The following is a 24,903-nucleotide window of genomic DNA, read 5'->3' as shown; positions in this document are numbered from 1 at the left end:
TCTCTACTGGAGACTTAGTAAAACGTATGGCTCTGATCTCTGAGAAGCCCAAATGCATACAGTCTCATAGATAAATATATTCACAAAGCAGATATAAGGATATCTTGATGAATTTGAAGTTGAAAACTGTACTAAAATCAAGTTGGAGCTGGAGCTGGAGTCTGTTCATAGTTATTCAGAAGTTAATGGTAAAAGTAAATTTATTACTTCATTTATGTTTATACGGAAAGGTAAACAAATACAAATTAGTTTGTGTATTTTGTCTTCAACTGTTCTAGGAATCTATTCAGCTGTATTTATTTACTATCTAAACAAAATAAGGGTTCCTGAAATCACTTCTTATCATTTCAAAGAACAGACAATGCATTTTCCCCCCTATTATATAGCTTATTGAAATGCTATAATGATATATTTCTGTAACCCAGTTTTCCAATAATTTCTAATTTGAGAGGAACTTGTATGTTTCAATCTTGTGGAATCATTGAAGTCTAATAGGTTACTGATAAACAATGATTTTATTTTATTTTTTTAGTTGCATACAGCAAAAACAGGTATAATCAGTCACCTACCAGTTTGCTATCCAGAATGCTGGGCAACTTCCATAACTTTTTATCTATAGATTTTCCTGTTTCTAGCAAAACAGTTACCACCACAGTGAGTTTGAATTAGCACTTTTCCCCAGAATTCTAGAAAATTGAAATGGATGAACAGATTTTGGCTATTTCAGAAGAAAGTACCAGAACTACTGAGATTTCATAGTTCTCTCATCCTTGGGAGACTTTTTTCTCTCTCCTTATTTTAAAAGGTAAAAAAGAATCTGAGAGCTTATATTGCTCATTGCTATGGGACAAAAGAAACAGGAACGGTAAAAGGGGATATCTCACATAAGCAGCTGACAGGCCATTTTAGCATAAATGGAATGCCATTGTACCTTAAAATTTGCCACAGTGATTTTCTAATACAACTGTATCTCTCTCTCAAGACACACTTGATAACAGTAATTTAGTATTGAATAGTGGCATAGTATTCTCTTTCTACCTAAAAGAACACTTAGAATCACAAATTTTAACTCAAACTCCCACCCTACCTCTCAAACTCTCATTCAGTGAAGCTTAATTTTTTCACTATCTTACACAAGCATGCTCAACATTTTGTAAAATATCCTTTTGCCTAACTCTTGCCTGATTTTTTGAGCACCAAGGAAAGGCAGCTTGTGAAAGCTGTGGGTTAGAATACCTTGCAAGAAAAAAAGTAAAGAGGGTACCTTTGCGTTCCAACTACTCCTTTCAAAGTTAGCATCATTCAGGGTCATCAGCACAACAGACAAATCGTAATTCCGGATACATTTGTATCATTTAGATGCAGCATCATTTTTTGTCCTTGAGTTACGTGTAATGAAGGATTTAAATAGAGAAGTATAAAGTATAGCTACCTTGCTATTTTAAATGTTAACAAGCCTGAAAAAAAATCATCTGATACAAAAGATAAGGGTCTAATTTCTCCAGAGACCGCAGGAGAGATATGAACATCTGACCCAGAGGCATACCTTCCATTCTTTCTTCACTAACTTACTGTGAAAGTGCCTGTCAAGAAAAACTCAAAATTTTGCTATGAAAGCAATTTGTCACTCCAGTTAGGCAATAAAAAAGAACTTTTTTTCCCCAAAGCAGAGTCTCTGCTTATTCAGAGTATAACTTCCATTACACATGCTTTCCCACTACATGTCAGAGATTACATATTGGGAATTCTGTTTCCTTAATTAATGCTTTATATAGAACTATAAAACATGTCTGTATGCTCTGAACACCACATTGTAAGCTTTCCTTTTTTTGTGTCAAAAAAAAAAAGGATTATTTAATTGTGGAACCAAACTGTAGTTTTATTCAAAATATATTCCTTTGTTTTTCCCTTTTTTTTTTAATATGTTTGCAATAAAAAAAATTTAGTGTTATATATCAAACAAAAGATGAAAGGAAATACTTCAATTTGTCTCTCTGAAGACAAAATTTTTAATGTTTAATGAGGCAGTTCAATAAAATATGTCTGTTGAGAACGCAAATCTGTATGCATTCTGTATGCATGACTTTCCATAGTTTGCTGCACTGTTAAAATCTCAAATGGATCAATATTGAATAAAAATTAAAAGAAGTGAAAAGAATGTGAAGTTTTTCCTGCCTAACTAACTGAATTCTTGGTATTGTCTTAGAACACTAATGAATCAACAAAATGTGATTTAGTTTCACAACATGGGAAGTTAAATAGCCACTTCTAATAAAAATCATGTTTATGAACAACATGAATATTGTCTTCCAGATTATCCATAATTATGGCTGCCTCACATTACAATACCCTGGAAAGAAGTTCAGAAGAGTCCACTATATCTGCTAATTTCTGAAGTAGAATTTATTGGGAATACTATTCTTATCACAGAATCACAGAATGGTTATGGTTGGAAGGGACCTCTAGAGATCATCTAATCTCGCCTCTAAATTACCTCAGCATTAAAAGCTTAATATGCAGAGTTTCACTCATTTTGCAGCTGACAATTAACACATATGAAAGTCTTTTACTGATTAAAAAAAATTCTTATTTCCTTTTAATTTACATAAAGATGACTTTCATAAACCTTAAAAGATGTCACAGATTTGTCAATGAAACTGAGTTTTTTACACTGCAGAAGAAATAATTTCAGATATAAACCTTGGATCTGGAGCCAACTTTTAGGGAAAAGATTCAATGAAGGCAAGGAATAGGTGTTTTCTTTCAGCTCTTTCAGAATAGTACATAAAGGATAAAGTATGTTCACTTTGTGTCACGGTGAATACGTTCTTGTCAGTGACCTTAAAAAAACAGAAAGGTCATAAAGGTCCTACAGCTTTTACAACTAGATTGAGAAAAGTTCAAATTGTGGGGGAAATACCACCTAATATCTTGAGGAGACAAATAAGAACCTGTTGCTGATGCTAAACAACATAATGGAGATCAGAAATACCACCATTCAGCATGAGGACTGTTGCAGAAACACAGTAACATTGAAAGGTCACGTTGATCGTGTGAAAACCATAAGAAATTTTTAAAGTAGTGAAGCATCCTTAGAAATCCATAAAATAACATCAAGAAGTTCAGTTATGTATATACTCTGCAGTTAAGTGTCATAAAACATGTTAATTACAGAACAAATAAAAGTGGCACAGATATCCCCATAATTTGACACAAAGAATGTATCCTGTGGAAATAATAATAGAATTAGTCTTCCTGAAATTGCAGGCAATAGAATTCTTTCAGTATGCAACAAATACAAACAAATCAGTGAGAGAAAAAGATAGCGATAATAAATTTGCAATGAAAAATATAATGTATACCTACAACATATGCATACCTGTATGATGCGATATGAAAACTCAGTTTTATTCACAGAACACAAAAGTTTTGTGAAATAAATATTTAACGACTTGCCTCAGGTACAACCAGTAAAGTATTTTATTTTTAAAACGTGCATTAATGTCTTATTTTACCACTAAAACTTCATTATTTTACCATAATCTACTCTGGTTTATAATCCAAAATACCATTCCAGACTATCTATTCAAATTATTCTTTGGGAAACAGTAACTTGTATGATGTAGTTGTATGGTAATACACAGTTCAGATTACTGAAGAATTATGACTAACATTTATGTAAGAATGCTCCATTTTGAGAGGATGAAAAAGAAAAAAAGATAACTTTCATAAATAGAATACAAATAAAAATAATAATAATATTAGGTAATTTTGATTTTGAGGATCATACTGATCTCCTTTCCACTGTCTTTCCCCCTATGCAGAAAATAAAAGGCTTCCAAAGAGGAAGGAAATAATCAATTAAAATGGTCTCCATTAAAGATAAAGGAAACTGAAGAAAGAAAAGGATGGAGTTACACATTTTTGGAGACAGTTGATAAAGGAAATTAATTTCTCATTAAGACAGTCTGTGGTGTAATGAGAGATAACTGAGATAAAGTTTAGATGCTACTGAAATGAACTGCAACTCTAACAGTAAAGCTTTGTGCCACAGTGATTTATCAAAGACAGTTGAAGAGGTTTTGTACAGACTCACAATAGTTTTACTGGAAGCTCTGTGCACTCACTGTAGTAACTCACACAAAGGTGTTATGACATTATTCATAAAAATACTGCCCTTCTATACTTACATAAATTTTTGTTGGCAATTCCTCTATTAGGGGAAAGTTATAAAATAATTAGAACACCAGAGAAGTATTAAATAAAAAAAAAATTGATTGCTTAATGTAGTACCTTAAAGAATATCTGAACTACATAACCAGGAAAATGAAAGATCAGTACTTTTTAGAACTTCACTTTATAAGAACCTTACTAAAGATAAATAAATATATGTCTAAAATAATCTAGGAAACCACCATCTAGGAAACTACTATTCCTTTGTATTTGTTTAATTCTGTGAATTGCAGACTGCTTCTGTATACATAAGAGAATGCCACAAAGTGCGTAGTTGAATGAGGATATATGAATATATCGTGTTTCTAGCATGCAAAGAACCATTTGCCCAGGAATGTATGTTAAAACATTCAAGATTAAGAGTGACTCTCCTCTTACAATCATCTTGTGTGTGCACTGTTTGCTTACTATGAATGTCACAAGTAACATACAAGGTTGCATTTCATGTTTTCTTATAATCTCTTCTTAATTGTAATATCTTTAACGTACAATCAATGATACGAGGATGTGTTATAACTTTGACAAAAAGTAGTGGCATTTTCACTTATTAAAACACTGTTGAATAGAACAGTTTCTTTTCCTTACCCATTTCAGACATCTCTGGCACAGTGACAATGTATGGTCCATCTGTAAATTTTGGTGCATTGTCGTTGATATCCTGCACTTTGATAATAAATTCAGATTCAGGCTCAAGTGGCTTGTTTGTCCGTCTATCAATAGCTTGGGCATGAAGCACATAGTGTGTCTTCTGCTCTCGATCTAGGCTTTTGGTTGAATGGATGTCTCCAGTCGTGTCATCAATAATAAATATAGTCCCTGCCCCTTCTCCAGTGAGAATGTATTTGACTGATCCATCACCTTTGTCGGAGTTTGAATGCAGCTGTAGAAACACAAAAAATCACATAAGATAATTATTACATTTCATTAAAGATTATTGCACATAAGATATAACAACTATATTACTGTTAGCACCCCTCTACTTAGTTTTTACCCTTTCCATCTCTTTACCATAATTTCTCATGTGCTCTTTCTGGCAACCCAATAATTTTGTTCAGGGTTACTTCCATCCAGCATAGTTGATTTCTTAAACTGAGATTTCTTGGGTTCTAAGTCCATTCTAGAAAATCAAAATCAAGAATATTCTAGTAACTGGGGTGGTTTTTGTTTTATTTCGTTTAGGTTTTAGTCCTTCTAGTAGTTATTTTACAGCACTCACTGCTAGAAACCCTGTCTTAAGCACTGAACTGCATGAAATCACACTGAGGATTGTTTGCTTCAATGGTGGTACTTCAGTCTCATCACCTACATTTTCTTCTGTGTCTGCAAGGACAACATCATTTACTGTGAAAGGAAACTGCATAGTGTGACAGAGGCAGATGTCTGTCCAGGATTACTCTCTCCTACAGCAAAACACAGGCATTTTCTTTGGATTTTGTTTGTTTATTTTTAATCAGAAAATCAAACAATTTGCTTGTATTTAAATTATTTATAATTAGATAATGAAGTTTGACTGATACTTCCAGCATTTTTATTGTTCATAACACACAGTTTGTGCTATGAAATATTCATTAAATATATTATACCCCCTCCTTGAGTAGAATAAAGCTTTTATTTATTTGGCAAAGGAGGGAGGAAAAGCCACTAAGTACACTGGTTATAACATGAGATAACATGAAACAGCTTCCCATTAAGTCTCATTGCTTCTAACCTGACTTTAAAGAATTGCCTGTTTAGATTAAAAAAGAATATGTGTTGTCTGAAAAGGAAGGATGATTTTTATACAAACTGAGAAGTTTTGTGGGTTTGTTTTTTTCTTTGAAATGACCTTGAGAACAGAATGTATTTATTCAGAAGCACAATTAAAAGAAAGTGAAAATGTGGAAATGAATAGCCTCGGGTACTGTGCAGCTATACTGTGTTGTAAAATCAGAAGGGAAACTTTCTGTTTAAGAAGACACTCATTCTTATCCTACTGCCTTGACTATTTCTCAGTATATGCAATGTGGCATTACTAAGTTTTTATACAGAATCTGAGCAAAACAGAAGCAGAATGAAAGATATTATTTTTAATTAATGGAATGCAAGGTGTCAGTTTCCAGACTCGTTTTCATTCTCAGTTCAAAAACTACTCAGGATTGGATAGAGACGAAATAAGACTTGTAGGGTAGAAAACATCTTTTTTCTTACTTAAAACATAAGATACAGAGATGCTGCTATTTTCTCACATGCTACTCGTACCTTTTTTGCAGGTCTCTGTCTTGCCATTAAAACTATCTACCTTGCTATTTGTAAAAGCAGTAAGCATATGTCACTTGATGGAATTTTTCATCTTGTGTATTAAATCCATGAAATTATGGTGTTGCACATAATTTATATCTTACTGTAGGGGGCCTTGGAGAGGTAAAATCTAATAAATCTAAGATTTTCAGCTCATATAAATCAGTCAATGCACTATATGCAAGCCACAAGAATATCTAACAGAATAACCAAAACACGACTGAGTCACCACAGTGGATCCTTTATTCTTTGTCGTTGTTGTTGGTTTTGGTTTTATTTTGAAAATAGAAGAAAAAAAGAAGCAGAAAAAGAGTCTGACTTTGGCTTTGCCTTTATACAACAGCAGAACAGTCTTACACATTTCGTTTACAGTAGTCATTGGCAAAATTAATAATTTCTTATCCTTAGAATAACACTGTGTTCTATTAACAAAGGAATAATTCACTCAATGCAAAATACCAGGAATCCAAACTTCTTATGATGAAGTAAAAATGTTCTTTGAAGTGATTTATTCCTAAAAACAAAGAGTAGCAGGTACTCTTGTATTCTAGCCTAGGTTTGCTGGTATTCCGATTTTTCAGAAAACATCGGAGTTGTTTCCTCTTGCTGTAGGTTCCTTTTGTGATAAAATGAGCTCTAAGTGATAGTGTTTGCAAATGGTAAGAGGAAAAGGACAAATTTGCTGAGTTTATGAAGATATTAGGAACTCAAAACTATACCAAATTGAAAAAGATCAGAAGAATCTCTATCCTACTTCTCTCCTTTTACCTCCACAGAAGTATGTTAAAATATATTAAGATATATCAGATAGAGATCCCAGCAAAAATCACTGCATCAATAACTGGAATTATGAAAGTATGAAACAATTAAAAATTGGTTACATTGCTAGGTAAGAAATACATAGAATAAAGAACTGCTGTAGAATTTAAGAAGTAAGGTTCTTCAAAACCCCAAATATGAACATCCAAATGGCATTCCAATACCATACCACAGAAAGGCATGTTCACAAATTCACTGTGATGGCATGAAATGGATGGACCATTCTGAAAAATTAATAACATTAGATACTTTTTGTTGTAAAGAGACAATTGCTTCTACTTGTCATCAGTGAAGAAAATCCAGGTACATTTTAGTCGGATGGTTTTTACATCTAACAAGAAAATTTAAGAAACACGAGAGATACTCAGCTGATTTCACAGCCAACAAATTATATATTATTCCTGCTAAACATTGTGCTATCCAGCAAACTTCAACTGAAAAATGCGAGTAGTGATATCATTAGAAGAATGTTATCTGGGTATTAATAATCACTGAAAGCCTTCAATTTGCAACTAGATCTTTTAAACTTCAGTTGTATGGCAACAAGTGAAAACAAGTAAAAGCTACGAGAAGTTCCTGCTTCCTTACTTCCCGATATTTCTTATATTGTTTGAAATATAGCACTTTGATTTAGGTCTTTTAATTTCTAATGTTAAATTTTAAATTCACATGGGAGGATTTTGCATAGCAAAAGACCTTTTCTTTTGTCAGTTGGTTTATATTTCAGTTTATCTGCAAAATAAAGATTAAAGAACTGTTTGTCTTCTTTAATTCTTCCATCTCAGTACAAACTGGGCCAAGTAGAAAAATATCTAGGTTTCTCTCAAATGTTTATTTGCAACATGTGTTGTGCTGAAAAGAGCCCCTGAGAATCCCTGCTTAAGACAATGCCTACCACATTAATGAGAGATTCATGTGCTGAGCATGATGCCCTTCTCTCTTCTCCATTCCTACTAGGAAATCATCTCCACAACATATGGTTTATTCTACAAAAGCATTTCCAATTAGAATAAATGCGATTCATCACCTAGGTTACAACTACAGGGCTTGGGAGAGTGTATTTCTGCAGCTATGTCTATAATAATTTATAAAAGACATCAAGGGAGCAAAATCTAGCTGGACAATAGTGGACTTTTTCTTTTTGTGGGACCTGCTATAGGTATTTCTCTTTCAGATTAATTTGACAGAGAGGAGGATGCCACTAAGCAATGTAGATGCAAGCCAACCCGTGTTTTGCTCACCAGTTCAGATCCAACTTGTGTGACCTGGGGAAGTCATCTCAAACCAGATCCCTAGGAAGTGTGCGGTCATTACATTTCAATGAGATGCCACAACCTCTGCCATCACTACTGCAAGAACATGCTTACACTAGAGGATGAGACACTCACGTGCTGTAGCAATGTGAATCAATAGCTTAAACACAAAATTTGGTGCTACTTTTTTCTCTGCTCTGTTGGTCAGAGACAGAAAGATGCAATGCTGCGCCAGTCTCTTAATTTAAAAAGAAATACAAAGGCATTGCAAACTGAAACATGATTACCATAACATGAGGTAAGAAATAAGCATTGAAAAGAGATACTAGGGAAATATGCCAAACGTTAGAACACGGCTTTCTGATATCTGTGTGAGAGGTTTTAACTATGATTATGAAAATATTACTGAAAATGCTTTTTAATAGATCTTAGTTTCCATGATAGTCTGATGATTATATATTGATCTGTGATATTGATTGTTTAACTATGATTAAAAGAACCTTTTTTTCTCTTCTTTAATTGTTCCAACTTGCTTCCCTAAGCAGTCTCACATTAGACCCCAAACACTATTTTAAAAATTCCTTTGCAGATCAATATTTTGCCTAGTTATCCACTAGATACTAGTGCAGCTTGCACTTACCACTTAGCCCTCTCTAGCCTGACAAGGTTTCCCCCACCCTGCCCACGGCTCAGGACCTCTTTGAAGCACCCAAGAGGCACCAGCCTCTGCCTCAGCAATGCTGCAGCAGAGCTGGTCTCCAGCTCCCCACAGCCCTGCCCTTCCCAGCATCAGCTTGGCTCCATCTCCAGGGAGGTACCTGGGGCAGGGACTGCCCTGATACCCCTGATTCCCTGCTCCTGGCTGGCCTGATCATGACCTACCTGGGGGAATCTCCAGTGTCCCAGTCCCAGGGAGCTTCCTCATTCTGCTGATCCCCGACAGCAACATTTCCAATCTCCCAAACTGCAGTCAATGTAGGCTTCTGAATTCCTTTTGGAAATGTGGTTTCTATCCTAAGTGATGGGTTGGCTTCTGCAAATATTACTGCTGATTTGGTTATGCTTCTACAAGGATATATCTATTACATATTCTAATTCTGTCCAGAACCAGAAGGTTCCAGAAAGTATTTAATTTTCATCCTCTGCTGGTCATCCTCTCTTGTCCTTATTTCTCTGAATTTTTTTGGGGAAGAAGAAACTGAAAATAATAGTCAATGGGCACATCTGCAATGTCACCTTTATCAACCCAGTGGGCTATACTGGATATACTTAATAGCAAGCTGCATTCAGGATAATTTATGATGGTTCCTCTATCTATAGCCAGCCTATATCATCACTGTATGACTGATTTTGCAGAATAGCAACCAAGATGTCCTTGTTTTGCTAAGACTTCAAATTTTATTTTCATAGGTCCATTTAAATGCTTAATTTTCTTTTAGTATTCCTGCAGAAACTGTAGAAGGGCTACATTAACCAAAGGCATGATTTGAAGAGTTATATCAAATATTTCAGTTAATGAATTTTCTGTATAGTCATATATTAATTTTGATACCATGAATCTTTAAATACTTTTTTTTTATGTACCAGCATATTAACTGGTGGATTCACAGACTGAAGGTTAATTGCCCAGATACTACAGCATTTTACTGTTAGTAACTGCAAAACGATAGGGTGGCTACAAGCTAATCACAAACCCAAACATCAAGTGATTGCTTCTTAGTTACTGACCTTATCACTACCAATCCACTTCATGCATTTTCATTGTTTAGCTAAGGCTGAGCCACTTCATACATCCAGATATTTAAAGATACCTAATTGTTAAGCAAATGACCACATACAGGTAGAAACTACTGGACAGTACAGAAGTGGGGCCCAATAGGAAAGAAGCACATCAATAAGTACCACAAAACCAATCAAAAAATTGAGAAGAAAGATAACATTTTGCTTCTACTAGGAATGTGGAACGCTAACAACTCATAGTGATTATCATGTTCTCCTGTGATTTCCTAAGGAAAACAAGCCGCAACCAGGAAACCGTGCCTGACCAGAAGAGAAAGAAACCTGCATAAGAGAGGCAGTTGTAAAGCAGAATTGTCCATTAGTGATTTAGCTGTGTAACTGCTTCCTCCATTTTTCTTTGATTGAATAATTTGGTTATGTGGGTGGCATTTTAAGTGGGTTAGTTACAACTTCTACAATATTTTAATTGGATTACCAATAAATTCTTGGATATGGATATGAGATATATCTTGTTCTGTTAAGAAAAATAAATACGAAGAGGTTCCCTTACATATACTAAACTCAAATCCAAGGTTGATTTGAAAAAATCAAGAACTGTAGCACTAACCTAATGAATTTAATCAGAGTAGAAGTGGTTATGTACATATAAACTTTAAGTACTTTGAAATAACTGCAAATAATTAAAAATTATTGCTGAAAAATGATAAATGACAAAAGTAATATGAACAGCACTCCAAAATCAAAACCTAAGTTCTGGTAGTGACACTATCATTATATATTTTTAATTAAATATTGTCTTCTGTTCAGAGAGCACCACATTCTTTCAAGGAAAGCAGCAGAACCTCCTCTTCTCGATTCTATTGTCATTGCCTATAAGTTTAACTTGACAAGAGGGCCCCAGCATAACACTACCGGAGCAAAGTCTACCAACACAGAGGAATGACGAAATTATCCCCAAACAACATAAGCTATGAAATTTAGAAAACCATAGAGGAATATATTAAAAAGAATGTAGCATGTTACTTTACTTTTATTACACAGAACTGTTTAATGTGTCACTAAAAACTTCAAAATGTAGATATGTATAATGGTAGAACACTAAAATACTGAGTAAAATATTTTAATCTTCTATCTAATAATAACTGCAATCATTTTGACTTCCTTTGATGTTTGTGTAGACAAAACATTTCATTTAAAAGAAATTATAGAATAACATATTAGTAGCAAAAACTACATATAAAATTTTTCTGGATGGTGCATACTGCAAAATCAAAGTCTAGCTGATACTACTGAAATGTTCATTGTGCCTATGCAGTAAAAGCTTCATTAGATTTGCCAGAGACTTGCTTGCTTTGGTCTGAGTCATAATATATATTTTAATGAAAGACACTGCTCTGGGCAATGTCACATGTTTTGATGGAATTTTCAGGGGGTATCATTAGCCCAGGAGATAACTATTACCCATATCAGTGTCCGCAAATTGAGAAGAAGCTATTCCACACCCTTGTCAAACAGAGGAAGAAAATGCAGAATCGCAGTTTCCCCCATCTGCTGAATGAGTTTTCTGAGACAGAAGAAAAATAATTGGATTGCAATCATCCAGGAAAAACACAACTGAAACAGTATTAACTTCACAACATAACACTGCAGCAAACAAACAGCTGTTCTCGAAAGATGTGCTTATCTGAAGTTAGCTCCTTTGTTGCAGCTATTTACAAGTGTGTAATGACAGAAGAATGCAGGTACATAGACAATCACATCTGAAACAACATCAAGTGTACTAAAGCTGCCACAAGTGGTCAACATTAACTTCTATTTTTCTCTCTATACAAAAGGACTCCAGCAAATGACAAACAAAAAAACTAATCCTAAAACACCACAGAAAACGTTTATGTATAAAACCATCATTTTGTTTTCAAAGAACACTATGTATTTTCAAGAAAAAGAGAATCCAAAATTGTTCTTTCAGTGTACTATGTGTCTAAATGTATACAGAAGATAAACAATTCCACTCTGGCGAAGTTTTCATCTGAACTCTCTTCACAGCAGTAAGCTTTCATTTCAGACATCTTTTACTTGGGAAAATGCTATGATGGGCACAGAAACTATTCTCTTTTCCAGCAAGTACGATTTACACAGTATATTTGTTTAGATGTTTTTAAGTGTTTCACAGCCTTGAACTGAACCAAATTTACTGAGAAATAAGAAAACAATTCATATTTAAAAAGCCCCAAACCAGATTCTAGTCTATCCAGTTGTGATAACCCTAAAAAATGCTGACTTTTGAAACTCCCAGAGAAAGAGTGTGGGGAGGTGGATTCTTGATGCCCTAAAAAAATTATTCCTGGAAGGCAATAGAATTTCAGAACATTTAGAAACTCATCTTTTCTATTCCTTTGGAAAAAACATCATCAATTTAAAAAAAAAAAAAAAAAAAGAGTAAATTACACCATGAGAGATGCAAGTTAGGCTCTAAATTAATGTTTCATTCAGCCAAATAATTCTCAAGATCTAGGCTGGATTTTCGCTAGGTTTGTTCATATGGTAGCCAAAAGTCTGACTCCAATGTGTATGAACAAGGAGTTTATGCACGTGTTGATGATATACTACTTCATAGCATTGTGCTCTTGCAATACATGACTCCTTTCCCCCCTCTGATGTTACTAAGCCATGCAGAAAACTGTATTTCATGCTCTTTAGACAAATTCATAAAACAGAGTGTTCTGCAGTTTTCAGCATCTCCTCACAGTTACTGTCACCAAATCACACTTTACAATCAATAAATCTGTAATCATGGTAATAACTTAGATTCCCAGATCCATGTAGGAGGGTCATAAATTTGTCTGAATTTGAATCCAAATGACTTGATGATACTCTGTTACTAAAATAAACCGTGGCCACACGTCATCACCATTGGAAGAACAATGTTTTGTTTTAGATTGAGTTATTAAATTATAATAAATAATTTAATATAAGCCAGTATAAATCACGTCTAAAAATCTCACCATTCCTATAAGTGGGTACAAGCATACAGTGAAAGTGTTTCAGTTCATGGTACTACTTTCTAGCATGGGCTCTGGAAACCTCTAATTTACTTAGACCCCCAAAGTACTGGGTTTACATTTGTTTGTAAATGCTGGACCATTCAGCTACATAGTCACGTTACACATCAAAGATGCAAAAAGTAGTCCTACTTACCAATATTATAACTTGCATTATCTGGTGAAGTAAGCCTGCTTTCATATGAAAAGATGTTTGCTTGGGACACCGAAAAGGTCTAGGTCAGAAAAATGGTAAGTGCATATACTCTTTAGAAAGACCCAAGAGATACAAAAGTTCCAGACTTGGAAAATCACTGATGCAACAAAAAGCTATTCGTCACTGAAAAACATTACACATTTGTGACAAAGATTGAATAAAAACAGAGTTACTGTTTCCACACACTGTTTCTGCAGACTTTCTACAGGTGCTTTTGACCTTCGTGTCTGGTGCTTGCTCAGTCAAGCTACTCTCATGGCAGTATTTTATTTTGTTTTTTAGTGTGCAAAAAGAGAGAATCAAACTCTGCTTTTCCTTTCCATTTGCAGTACAGAAGACAAAAAAGGAACACATCCATTTTAATAGGATCTTGCAAAAACAAAAGGTATATATGCCTTTACTGAATAAGAATGCCAACCTAAGGATTATTTAGATTTTTCCAAATGAGAAAGAACTATCAGTTCTCTAAAACAGTGACCAATGAATTGTATATTACTGATCTCCATGCACTCTCCTGATTTTAGTGAGAGTGATAGAAATAGCTCACTGGAACACATAGCTGTAAGTGTAATAGTACTCAAACTCACTTTTTGAAAGTACAGTTCATTTGCTTGTTTGTTTGATAGTGCTACAGCTAATACTGTTTACTCTATGAAAGATCAGCACATTAATATTTAAGCTCTGGAAAAACAACTCTGCTGGGTACTGATGTGAAATTCTAAATTAATTCTTTTTACTTTGCTCTTCCTAAACAATACTGTGAAGATAAAAAGTAAATGTGTGATTTTCTGATATAGTTTTTGTGAGCTGTGTAAAATCAACTAGAGGAAATTTTGTGCCAGGGACTTGATTACTTACTAAATTACAGAGTTTGATTAGGAAAAAAAGTATTATGTGGAAAGGATCAAGGAGAGATAATTAATTTACCAGCTTCCTTTTATCCCATCCTTCCAAAAATCTTTCACACATTTTTGGTTTCGATCTCTTTGAAGTTAATTTGTTGAGAAAATTGTAAGACTGTGGAAAGAAAACAGGTTAGCTACTGTCCAATGGGTTCTATTTCAGGTGAAAAAGGTGATTCATTCTAAAGAAACTGAAAAGACCCCACTACCATGTGTCATCAAGAACTTCATATATCATCATTTCAAAAGGATTGAATCTCCATATTTTTGTGAGCTCTGTATCAACTCATGTTAATGCTTTTTCCACGTAAAAGAAATACATGTTTTCATTATTGAAGGAATTTGTTTGTAATTTTATTTGTTAAGAGTTCTTTGTTATATACTTTTAAAATATTAGAAAGTGATATCACAATACTGAATATCAGAATATTAATTTATTGGGGTCTCAATTCACTGCTTATACAGCATTAAACACATAAAGTAATTTTCTGGGTTTGCATCTGGAATGCCATTTAATCTCTCTCATGTAGTCTACAGCTTTTCTTCTTGTTGGCTGAAATTTAGATTTGTAAAAAAATTGCTTTTTTCTGATCACAGATACTTTCCTTCTTCATATAAGGCAGAACTCTTGCTGTTTGCTAGAAACAAAAAGTACTAGATGACATAGGAAAAGAACTCTGCATCATCACATTGAAGAAATGTTTCCACAGATTTAAAAGATCACCCATGACTCAAAATCCATTGATAATGGAAAACTGTTGCTACTTTCAACATCTTTGTTGTATAAGTCAGGCAAATGTTCATGTTTACAGCAGAAGCCCCGTTCACAGATATAAGTCATGTAATGACTGCAATAAAGAAGTGACAAAGTGATCCTGTTACAATGATAACTATGCTTTTACAAGTAGGAATAAAGAAATACAAACATAGCAATGATATGTGAATGGCAGTGAATGGGAATGTAAACAATTGTCCTTAGCTTTAGTATGCTTTTTATGGACTGTTACAAAAGCTTTCTGGATCTTGCATGAATGTAAACTGGGGAAATTTAGAATCTTTTTGTGTATTTCCCTACTTCACATAACTATTGTCAAGAAGAAATACAATTTCTGAGCTGAAGGGTTTTTTTAATCAGGTAATTCCTACCAATGAACACATTTTTTCCAAAGGGCTACTGTGCTACTGCTTCTGTATTCCTCTGTAGAGTTACCATGACACCCATCAGTCCATAAATATCTGTACTGCCACTACTGTAAGGTTTGGATTGTAAGATATAATAAAGCCCTAATTTTTTACATTTAGTTCAGTACAACTTCTGGACAAGTAAAACACAAGTTCTGAAAATGTTTATAAACCAATTGTATATTACAATTTATGACTGACTGGCATTTTGAATTAACAGCACTCCTACAGAGGCCTCGTGTAACATGTAATCTTTTGCTACTTTTTCCACCTGACAGTGTAATTGCAAGTACTGCATGATATCTTCTTGGCACAGTACAGAAAATTTCTATCTTTTCATGGACAACACCTATTCTTCAATATGACTGACAACACACAGCCTAATAATGAGGATAAGAAAGTATGCTAGGTTTTTGAAATAGTAACCAAAGAGACCAAGCCCTCCAAATTTCCAGAAATTAACATTTAAATTTGAAAAATGCTTAATTGTTTCTGTGTTTAATTCACGAAAGGCCCGTTTCTAAAAGCAAATGTGATATATTTTTCTATAATGGGATATACAAGAAGTATCTGTAGATGAGATTGTGATGTAAATTGTGTAATATTTGATATTCTACTATTGTTCTAGTTAAAGTTACATTAAAATTCTACCATATGTTTAAAAACCATGGAAAGTGGGCTGAAGAATTTTTTTACATAGTTTTAGATAAATGGATATTTAAAATGAAATAAAATGTTCTTCTCAAAGTTCTAAATTTCTCATTAAAAAAATATTTACGTTCTTTGCTGTCCATTGTAAAGTCATACATGTTTGATACTTGAACTTGTTTTCATTTTTCTGTAGGAGAGATATATCCCGACCATGGAAATATCTTGAATTTATCACAAGAAAAACCTAGTGGAGAACTACTTTTTTCCGGTTACCCTTTGATAGTATTTAACAGAAAGTATTTCAACAAAGCAAGTTAGAGGCTCATCGATTCACTGAAACAAACAGCAATATATTCTGCATGTTACTCTTAACACAAAATTTATGTTTCTGATTTAGCACTGTCCTATGTTCATCATCATCTAATTCAAATATGTAACACTAATGTTCCCTTTCTGTACACTTAAGGAGTCCCAGACACAGTGTTCCATTCACTGCTATCACTTATTAAAATAAGAGATAAAAAGTCTGTTAAACTGTGATGTCAACGACACATGAAAATTAAAATATAAGCTCATAGCATTTAAATTTTTTGCTTTATGATATGGAGAATTTTGGAAGGGCAATTGAGTGCAAAACTCTGCAGCAAATAGAGAGTTATAGAAACATGTAACAGGAAATTTTCTAATAGAAAAAATCCCAAATTAAAACTGTTTGCTTTTAGAATTAACGTGGACAATGTGGAATTTTCATTGAAGTAAATAATTCAAAGGAGCTCTCTTTCTCAGGGCCATCTGTGTTTCAGCCTCTCCTAAACACATCTCCACGGACAGGCAATAAACGCATTTTCAGCTTAAAAACCTGACCTGCCCTGCCCCAGCAAAATATCCACATTTAATTCTATGAAGGTAGATGCACACCTTTTTATATATACAGCACACATGCAATCCTAGTCCACTTGAAAAGACAGTTTAGAAATAAAAATATTTTAGAATACTTCACTCCCATTTTGCCTTTTCTTTTGAATGGGGGATTAAGACAATTTTCACAATTCTACATTAACTTTTAATATAAAGAAGAAAGCTTCCAGCACTCAGTTTAAAGCACAGGACATGGCTGTGATAATGGCTTTGCAGAAAGACACCAAGGACATGGACATTTAGTAAAGTATGAGTTTGCATGCCATTTATTTTCTTCCTGGAAGTGGTGCTTTCAGTATCATGCTGTTATTCAAATTAACATTTGAAGGGAATACTTGCAAAATTCTCAAAATGCAAAATTTAATTAATAGCAAAACTCTAGAAAGGGGTTTCATAGCCCACAGTACATTGGGATTATTACACCTAGTTACAAATTAATTCCATTTTATTCTTACTGTAGTAATGTTATAGCTTTACCTATGTCTGTGTAATTTTACTTCATATACTATAGACACACTTCATGCTCTTTTGTGAGTTTTGTATTTTTTCAAGTTTTATTTGGTCTCAAAACTCTCCTTGGCAAAAATGAGGTCCTGTGAAAACAGAAAGCAAAATACTACCTGACATTAAGCCAGCAAATTTCTTTCTAGTGAATACGAATTTTTGCTACCTATTCCTGACAACAGTAAGCATGGGTTACTATATATGGATACATCTAACAACAGGTTTTCAGATAGCTTTCAATTTCAGTTTCAGTATGTATTCAGTAACAAATGGAAGACTTTTTTCAGACTAATCTGGTCAGGAAAAATATTCTCATCACTCCAATTCTGGATAATCCTCTCCAATAATAACAAAACTAAAAATAAAATATTATTTTTTATGGTAGAGGAACAAAACTTTCCATGGTCGTGCTCCCCTGTCTCACACAATAGAAGAATAGAGAGGGGATATTTCAAAACCTTGGTTGATGAGGTATCCAGACTAGATTATGAAATACTACCTACTAACCAAATCTTTAAAATACCTTCTTTTCTGACACCCTATATATATGTTCTCCAAGGAGCCTCTGCAGCAAAAAGGATATCTTTCTGTGCAAAAGCTGCATTGGCTCAGGAGTTTCAGAAAAAAAATCAATTGGGCCCTAGAATGTTCAGTATGAACCCTACCACACCAGGGAATCTTGGGACATTTTCTGATGTCCTATGCATTTAAAACCTATACATTAAAAAATGATGTTAAGATAGATGAACATTTCTATCTGATTAGTTCTGGATATGGTTTCATTTTAGTTAGTGATGATTCTACTTACTCTCCTCAAACATCTCTACCTTGTTCATGGAGTTTCAGTAGTTAATATACAAGTACCTCTGACTATGGACCATTACCTCAGAAAAAAACAAACAAACAAAAACTGCAAAATAACTCCTCCACAAAACTACAAAACTCCACCACCATCCCCCCACAAAAAAACCCCAAATACGTTAAAAAAAGAAAGCATGAGAGAAAATGAATGAAGAAATGAATGAATGAATGAGATGATGCAAAAGAATACTGATTAAACGAGAAAAAGTAGACAAAACTCTATTAGAAAAGGTTTAGTCATAACTGATCTCATAGTTGACTATCATTATGGAATAACTAATCTCTTGATGTTTCTTCCTGACCTAAAATTCTCTGTCCTTTTAAAAAACATTTTAGCTATTTCATGTATAAATCACCTCCTTCTAATGTGCAATCTTGCCTTGATTAAGGATAGGTAAACTAGTTCAATTCTAAGAATAAATTAGACTCTAACTTTTAACGGTAGTATTTATAAAGGGTTGAAAAAGGGTCTATTTTTTTGCAGGGAATCATTATTTCACTGTATATCAGCAACGCTTAATTTGTCTTGCAGACACTAATGCTGAAATACTACAGCAACACATTTTTCTTGAATCAAAAAAAAATCTGCAAAAAAGCCCAAGCATCTTGAAAGAAAGGTTGTTCTAGTTCAAATTTCTTAAGAGGTACAAGGCTTGAAAAATAACATATTTATCAATTTTCTTATCTTTCATGAAATAGCTATTTATGTTTAAGGTTAGTCCCATAAGAATAAGGGGCTTACATAAAAAAAATAATATGTGCTCATACCACTAATGTTAGTGTTTAGAGCATTTATCATGTGCTAATTACTCATATTTCTTAATCATATATATATATATATACATATAACAGGGCAATACTCTGCTGCACTCTGCACAGGTTTTATCCACAATATAAGGTCATCAGAAGAACTTCATCACTTCTGAGAAAAACAACAGAAGTTTCTACTGAGGTGAGGTTTAATTATGCAGGAACTTTTAAAGAAAATAACATATTTTGAGCTCATGGGGTTACATACTTATTTGTTATATGTGTCATTTTATCTCTTGCACATCATCTCTATGGAGTGTTGAGACTTGCCCAAATGTTTGGTGACCCTCCCATTAAGAGGAATTTCATCTTTTCTCATTTTTAAGCAAATCATGCCAAAAGCTTCTTCCCCTTTTGCAGCTATGAAGCAGGACAGAAAGGAACAATGCTAATGCTCTTGGACACCTGTATACTGATGGATAACTTAGAAACAGTATTTTATACTTTTAAAATCATTTATAAAAGGACAATGTTAAACTGTGAAAGATAATGTCAGTCAGTAGGACTACTCAACTAATAGATAGTATTGAAACTGTAACAATACTGACTTTATTTAAGTAACAATCCTTTCCACTGTTGTGGCGATCTGAAAATCACAGACAGGTGACAGTGTAATTTAAATTAGGATCATCATTATGGTTCATAATTGCAGAAGAAATTTAACAGCAAATAAATGGTGAAGCCAAAACTGATTTATAGCCTTACCCTCCTGTCATGGTCCTCATGCTTCCAGCTCTGGCTGTCAACTCCATCTCATCAAGTTCTCTTGCACATAATTGTTTCTTGTCCTTTCTACCTGTTTTGTGTAATGACTCACTACAGATCCATATGATGTTATTCTTGCTGTCCTGAGACCTAAGAGTCTGCTTAGGGACTTAGGAGTACCCTTTATTACTGCTCTCTGCTGTTTCTCCTCCTGATTCCAGATGCTGTCTCCCTCCACTGCCATCCTGCCCTTGGAAAACTTATAATTTCTCAAGGCAGAGGAAAAGAAAAGAAAAAAAATGTTAATAGGTAGTTTGACTTCTTTTAACATGATAAGCATTTGTGAAAACAAAACTGGGGAAAAAATAGTAAGCGGCCCAAATTTTAAGACACAAATGCACAAAATAAAATAACTCTACAGAATATAATATTAATATCCAATGTAAAAAATATCATGTCAGAATCTGACCCATATTCTTGACATCTTTGACAAAACAGGAAAAAAAAGGAACAGTGAAATTTATACAGAATACAACACTGGTCTTCTTGTCGCAAATTTCTAATTTCTAATAGTTCAAGAAAGAGAAGAAAACCTCTTCTGCTATGATGTACATTCTATTTTCCAGTTAAATGCAGAGATGAAACGGGGCTCATTTCTCCTCCCTGATGTGCAGGTTCACAAGTATGTACAAACGAATATCTTTAGTACTCAATTTCTCTCCTTGTCAGGAAACTAAGTTCACTATTAAAGGCACTTGAAACTCACCTAATCAACAAACATGATGGTTAATTAATTAATCAAGGTGTATTTGTTGTATGTCTCATGTGTACAATTAATTCAGTCACATAGCTTCTCAGTGTGTCCTCTGCTGGGCATCCCAGCTCTGTAGAATGGGTGAAAATTGTCCCTTTACACTCTTTGAAACTCGCAGTGGATGAATAACAGATTCTTTTATCCATTATCTCACCCAGATCCTGCTACCTCCACATAACAAAGACCTTCCAGAAGTCAATTCCCAATTTAGCTTCTGATTGTCAGCTGAATGTTAATATAAACGATAAACCATTGTTGCAATGCTCAGGAAATTTTCTGAAGTCAGTCAGGGTTCTGTAAAGTTCCCAGAAAGTAGAAATACTGATTATGATGAAGCCCAAAGCTTTCATAGTTTAATTTCATTTTTCAGAACTCTTAATATTTCCGATTTGCAACTCTTTTGTTTTAACTTGAAAAGCAACAAGAAAAAATATGAATGTAGGCAAATCTTAGTGATCTGAATGTATGACAACTTCATGGGAATTACAAAAATTTTTCTCCATAGCCATCAAAGACAAGCCATCCATTTTATTCTCATAGATGAGCATTTTAATTTGTTTCAAAACTCATACATGTCTCATATAACTAATGTAAAGCATAAAAAGATCTATATTCCTCAAAGAGGGACAGAACTGAAAACATTGACCCAAATCAGAAGGCTTTCAAAAAAGTGATAAGTACAAAAAGTGATAAATACCCCAAAGGGTGACCAAACAAGTTCTTTGTAATTTTATGCCTGAAATCTGGCTGATCTGAGATTAATCTGTACAGGCACTGCATAGTGGACACTTGAGTAAATTCTTTCAACACTTGCACTTTCTCTTGCTCCTGTAAACTCTGTTCTGTATTTCCCATGTACTTTTTCTCTATACATGATATTATTCAATGACTAACAAAATAGAAACCAGGTTTGTCACATCTTTAACTACATATGCTTCCCTAAAGTATCTTACTATACAAAACTATAGTATTCATATTCTTCCCTCTGGGAGAGCTTCACAGACTAAACTCGTAACTGGTTTCTGTCACAAACTCTTCAGAGGGTGCATGAAATAAACAGCAAGTAGGACACAGACTTCGACATACAATTACGTTGTATACAATTCTCCTTGATTCTCTACAGATGTGGCTAAACCATTGAATACAATTTAGAGAAAAAAATCCAATGATTTTCCATTTACAACAACTGAGAAGCCAGTCTGTGAAATTCAGATTATTGTCACATTAGCATGGTTTGCTAGAGGTTTTCAGAAACCACATAAAACTCTTTAATATGTTAATTTTACATTAGATGTTATTAATTGCCATATGAGATGCTACACCTACTATCTAGTGAGCTGCAGATCTCCAATACTTCAGTGCTTATGTTCGCCTGAAACAAGACAACAGAGATACAGATTTCTCTCTGCAAAATATTTGCACATAGAAGGAAGAAGAAAAGGAAATGGAAGGTGCAGAGCCCTCTTTCGCACTGGGTGACTACCTCTTAATTATAGGCTTCAGCTGACTGATGAACATTTCAGAGTGAACCCGTTTGTTAATTCTCTTGTTTTGTGTTCTTGGTTTATACCTTCAGACATATTTGAGTAGATACTGGTAACAAGTCTGCATCTGTTTGATGTAAAAAACCTTTACCTGTTGTGGTGACAAAATGCAGGAAAACCAACTGCCATTCCATGCATATACATTTTTTTAAATAATTTTTTAAAAAATTAATAAATGCTAGGATGGGGAGAATGGTTTTCTTGTTTTATGCTGAACTATTCCTAAAACTAAGATTCAGAAACATGCTGTGAAGGTGAACTAAATAATATCTCAGAAATCTTTGGACTTTAGACTGTAGGCAATACAAACCAAAATCATTCACATTTTTTCCTATCTTGCTCCCCATTAGCAATTCATGCAGCTGTAATATATTAATGTAACACATAGTCTTGAAACATACATTATCTTCATATTTAGTATGTTTCAGAATGAGAAAGGTGCATCGAATAGCTTTTATTTAGCTTCTCGTGCCCACATACATATACCTCTCTGTTCACATAATAATATGGTCTTTCATAAACTGCCACATGGAGCTGAGGTAACGTGAAGATTGAATCTTCTTTTAGCCTCCAAAGGATCCACATGAGGTTAGAACAAGGTGATCTCTTAGAGTCACAGGTAAAACAACACAAAGAAAGATTAGAAAAACGAAATGCAGTCACAAATTGCTGGAAACTGGGAACTGCAATGTGAGAAATTTCCATAAAGGAAGGGAATCCAGGTGAATAATGAAGACAGTTCTGTAGAATCTGAACAGATTTTAAAAAGTTTGCCTCCACTTCCTTATTAGTATTGCTGGTGGGAGAGGGATGCAGGTTTTAGAAAACACAGTAACTATTGTCTGAAAACACTTCAAAAGAGGGGAATACTATGAGAAATGAGGAGTATTTCAAATGAAGAATATTCAAGGTAAAACATAAGGGCTGACAAACTGGAACACTCTCCTACACAGAGAAGATTCCTTTTCTGCACTTAGTATTCAAGACACTGAAACATTGCATACAATTTTTCTTGGGATATGAGTATTTTCATTTAGATGTATCCAGTTTAATAAACCAATATTGTACCTACAGATGTATTTAGGGGATTATATCAATTAAGACAGTTCCTGAATATCAGTGAGTTTTAAATTGGAGGGAGTGGTGGGAATAATACTGATTATAGGCATCAGAAATGGTTCTATCAATTTTCAAGAAACTTTAAGTTAGCTTACTACTCAGTAACTACTTGGCCAGAAGCGAAACTTCTACATTCTCCCTAGGATGCCTGTGTGGTTTGATACTTGTATCATGTTTCCACCTAGGGATTCTTTTAATTAGGGTTTTCTACAAAGGGCTGAAAGAGAAAAACATTTCAACTTAACAGTATATCTCTTTTATGAAACAACCAGAAACATTACTATAACTTTCCAATTTCCAGTCAAGTACATTGGTATATGCTGCCTAATGAGGTGATATGCATTCTTGCTATTGCTATTAACCACTGTAATAACTATCAACATCCATAGTGAAGTTAGAGAAGTCACTATCCTTGAGGGATGCAGAAGTGCTACTTTAATAAAAACTACCACTTTCTGCAGTTGATTTATCAAGCAGAAAATAATTCACAATAGACGAAAGACAGTATAGTTCAAGGAAAAAGTTAATAGCTCTATAAGTAAGAAAGTGGCCACAGTTAAGAGCAATTACAGAATCAGCTTTGTAACCCCTCTCTGCAATGTTTCTTTTGCAAGACTAGGCAAAAAGACAAGAAAATAAGAACCATGCTTTGCATTTCAGACACAGATGCACTGTGTTTTTGTAGAATTACTGGTCAGTTTTGGTTAGGGTTTTTGGTTTGTTTTTTTTTTTTTTTTTGGTGGTGGCGGTTTTTTGGGTTTTTTTGTTTGTTTGTTTTTGGGGGGGTTGTTTTTGTTTTGGTTTTAGTTTTGGTTTTGGTTTTTTGAGTCTTTTTTTGTTTTGTTTTTTTTTTTTTTGTTTGTTTGCTTGTTTGTTTCCCCCCCCCCCCCCCCTTCGTAATGACTTCTAATATTGAGTTCGTTCATTGGATTGTTTTTAAGAACTTAGCTGATGGAGGTTTACCTTAGAGTTCATAGGAGCTTACAGCCTTTTTAATGAGTGGTAATGGTAAATGCAGTTAAAACTGCTCAACTCTGCTGCTGCTCATGTTTCTCATTCTAGCTTTATCTGTATTGAATTTCAGTCAATCTTGGAAGATCTCTCTGTTGTATTTCTTTATGGTTGATCCTTCCCATTTTTTTTCTTCTCAGTAGCTTAGTATAATTAATGTTATTTGTCACCTAGTTGATGATATTTAATAGTAAAATAATGAAGCAGAATCTTTAGGACAATAAGGCATGTGGGTGTTGAAAGTTAGACAGACAACAAACATGAATGAGCACCTCTCTCAAAATAAGGTCCAGAAGATACTT

The 24,903-nt window shown here is 34.0% G+C and overlaps 1 protein-coding gene across 10 annotated transcripts in view; it reads right to left on the bottom strand.

The window, feature by feature from the left end:
• CDH18 (cadherin 18) overlaps positions 1 to 24,903 on the bottom strand; it is a 487,011-nt gene that overhangs the window by 126,337 nt on the left and 335,771 nt on the right. For all 10 annotated transcript variants that reach the window (XM_051799307.1, XM_051799317.1, XM_051799309.1 and 7 more), the window contains one exon: positions 4,819 to 5,113. In XM_051799307.1, coding sequence (XP_051655267.1) covers positions 4,819 to 5,113 — 295 coding nt within the window. The remainder of the gene's footprint in view (positions 1 to 4,818; positions 5,114 to 24,903) is intronic.

Source organism: Manacus candei, unplaced genomic scaffold (assembly GCF_025592945.1).
Source record: "Manacus candei isolate 608988 ecotype Guabito, Panama unplaced genomic scaffold, ASM2559294v1 h1tg000049l, whole genome shotgun sequence".
Taxonomy (NCBI): domain Eukaryota; kingdom Metazoa; phylum Chordata; class Aves; order Passeriformes; family Pipridae; genus Manacus; species Manacus candei.
Note: the sequence above shows the minus strand (reverse complement) of the source record. Positions and strands in the feature narration are given on the sequence as shown.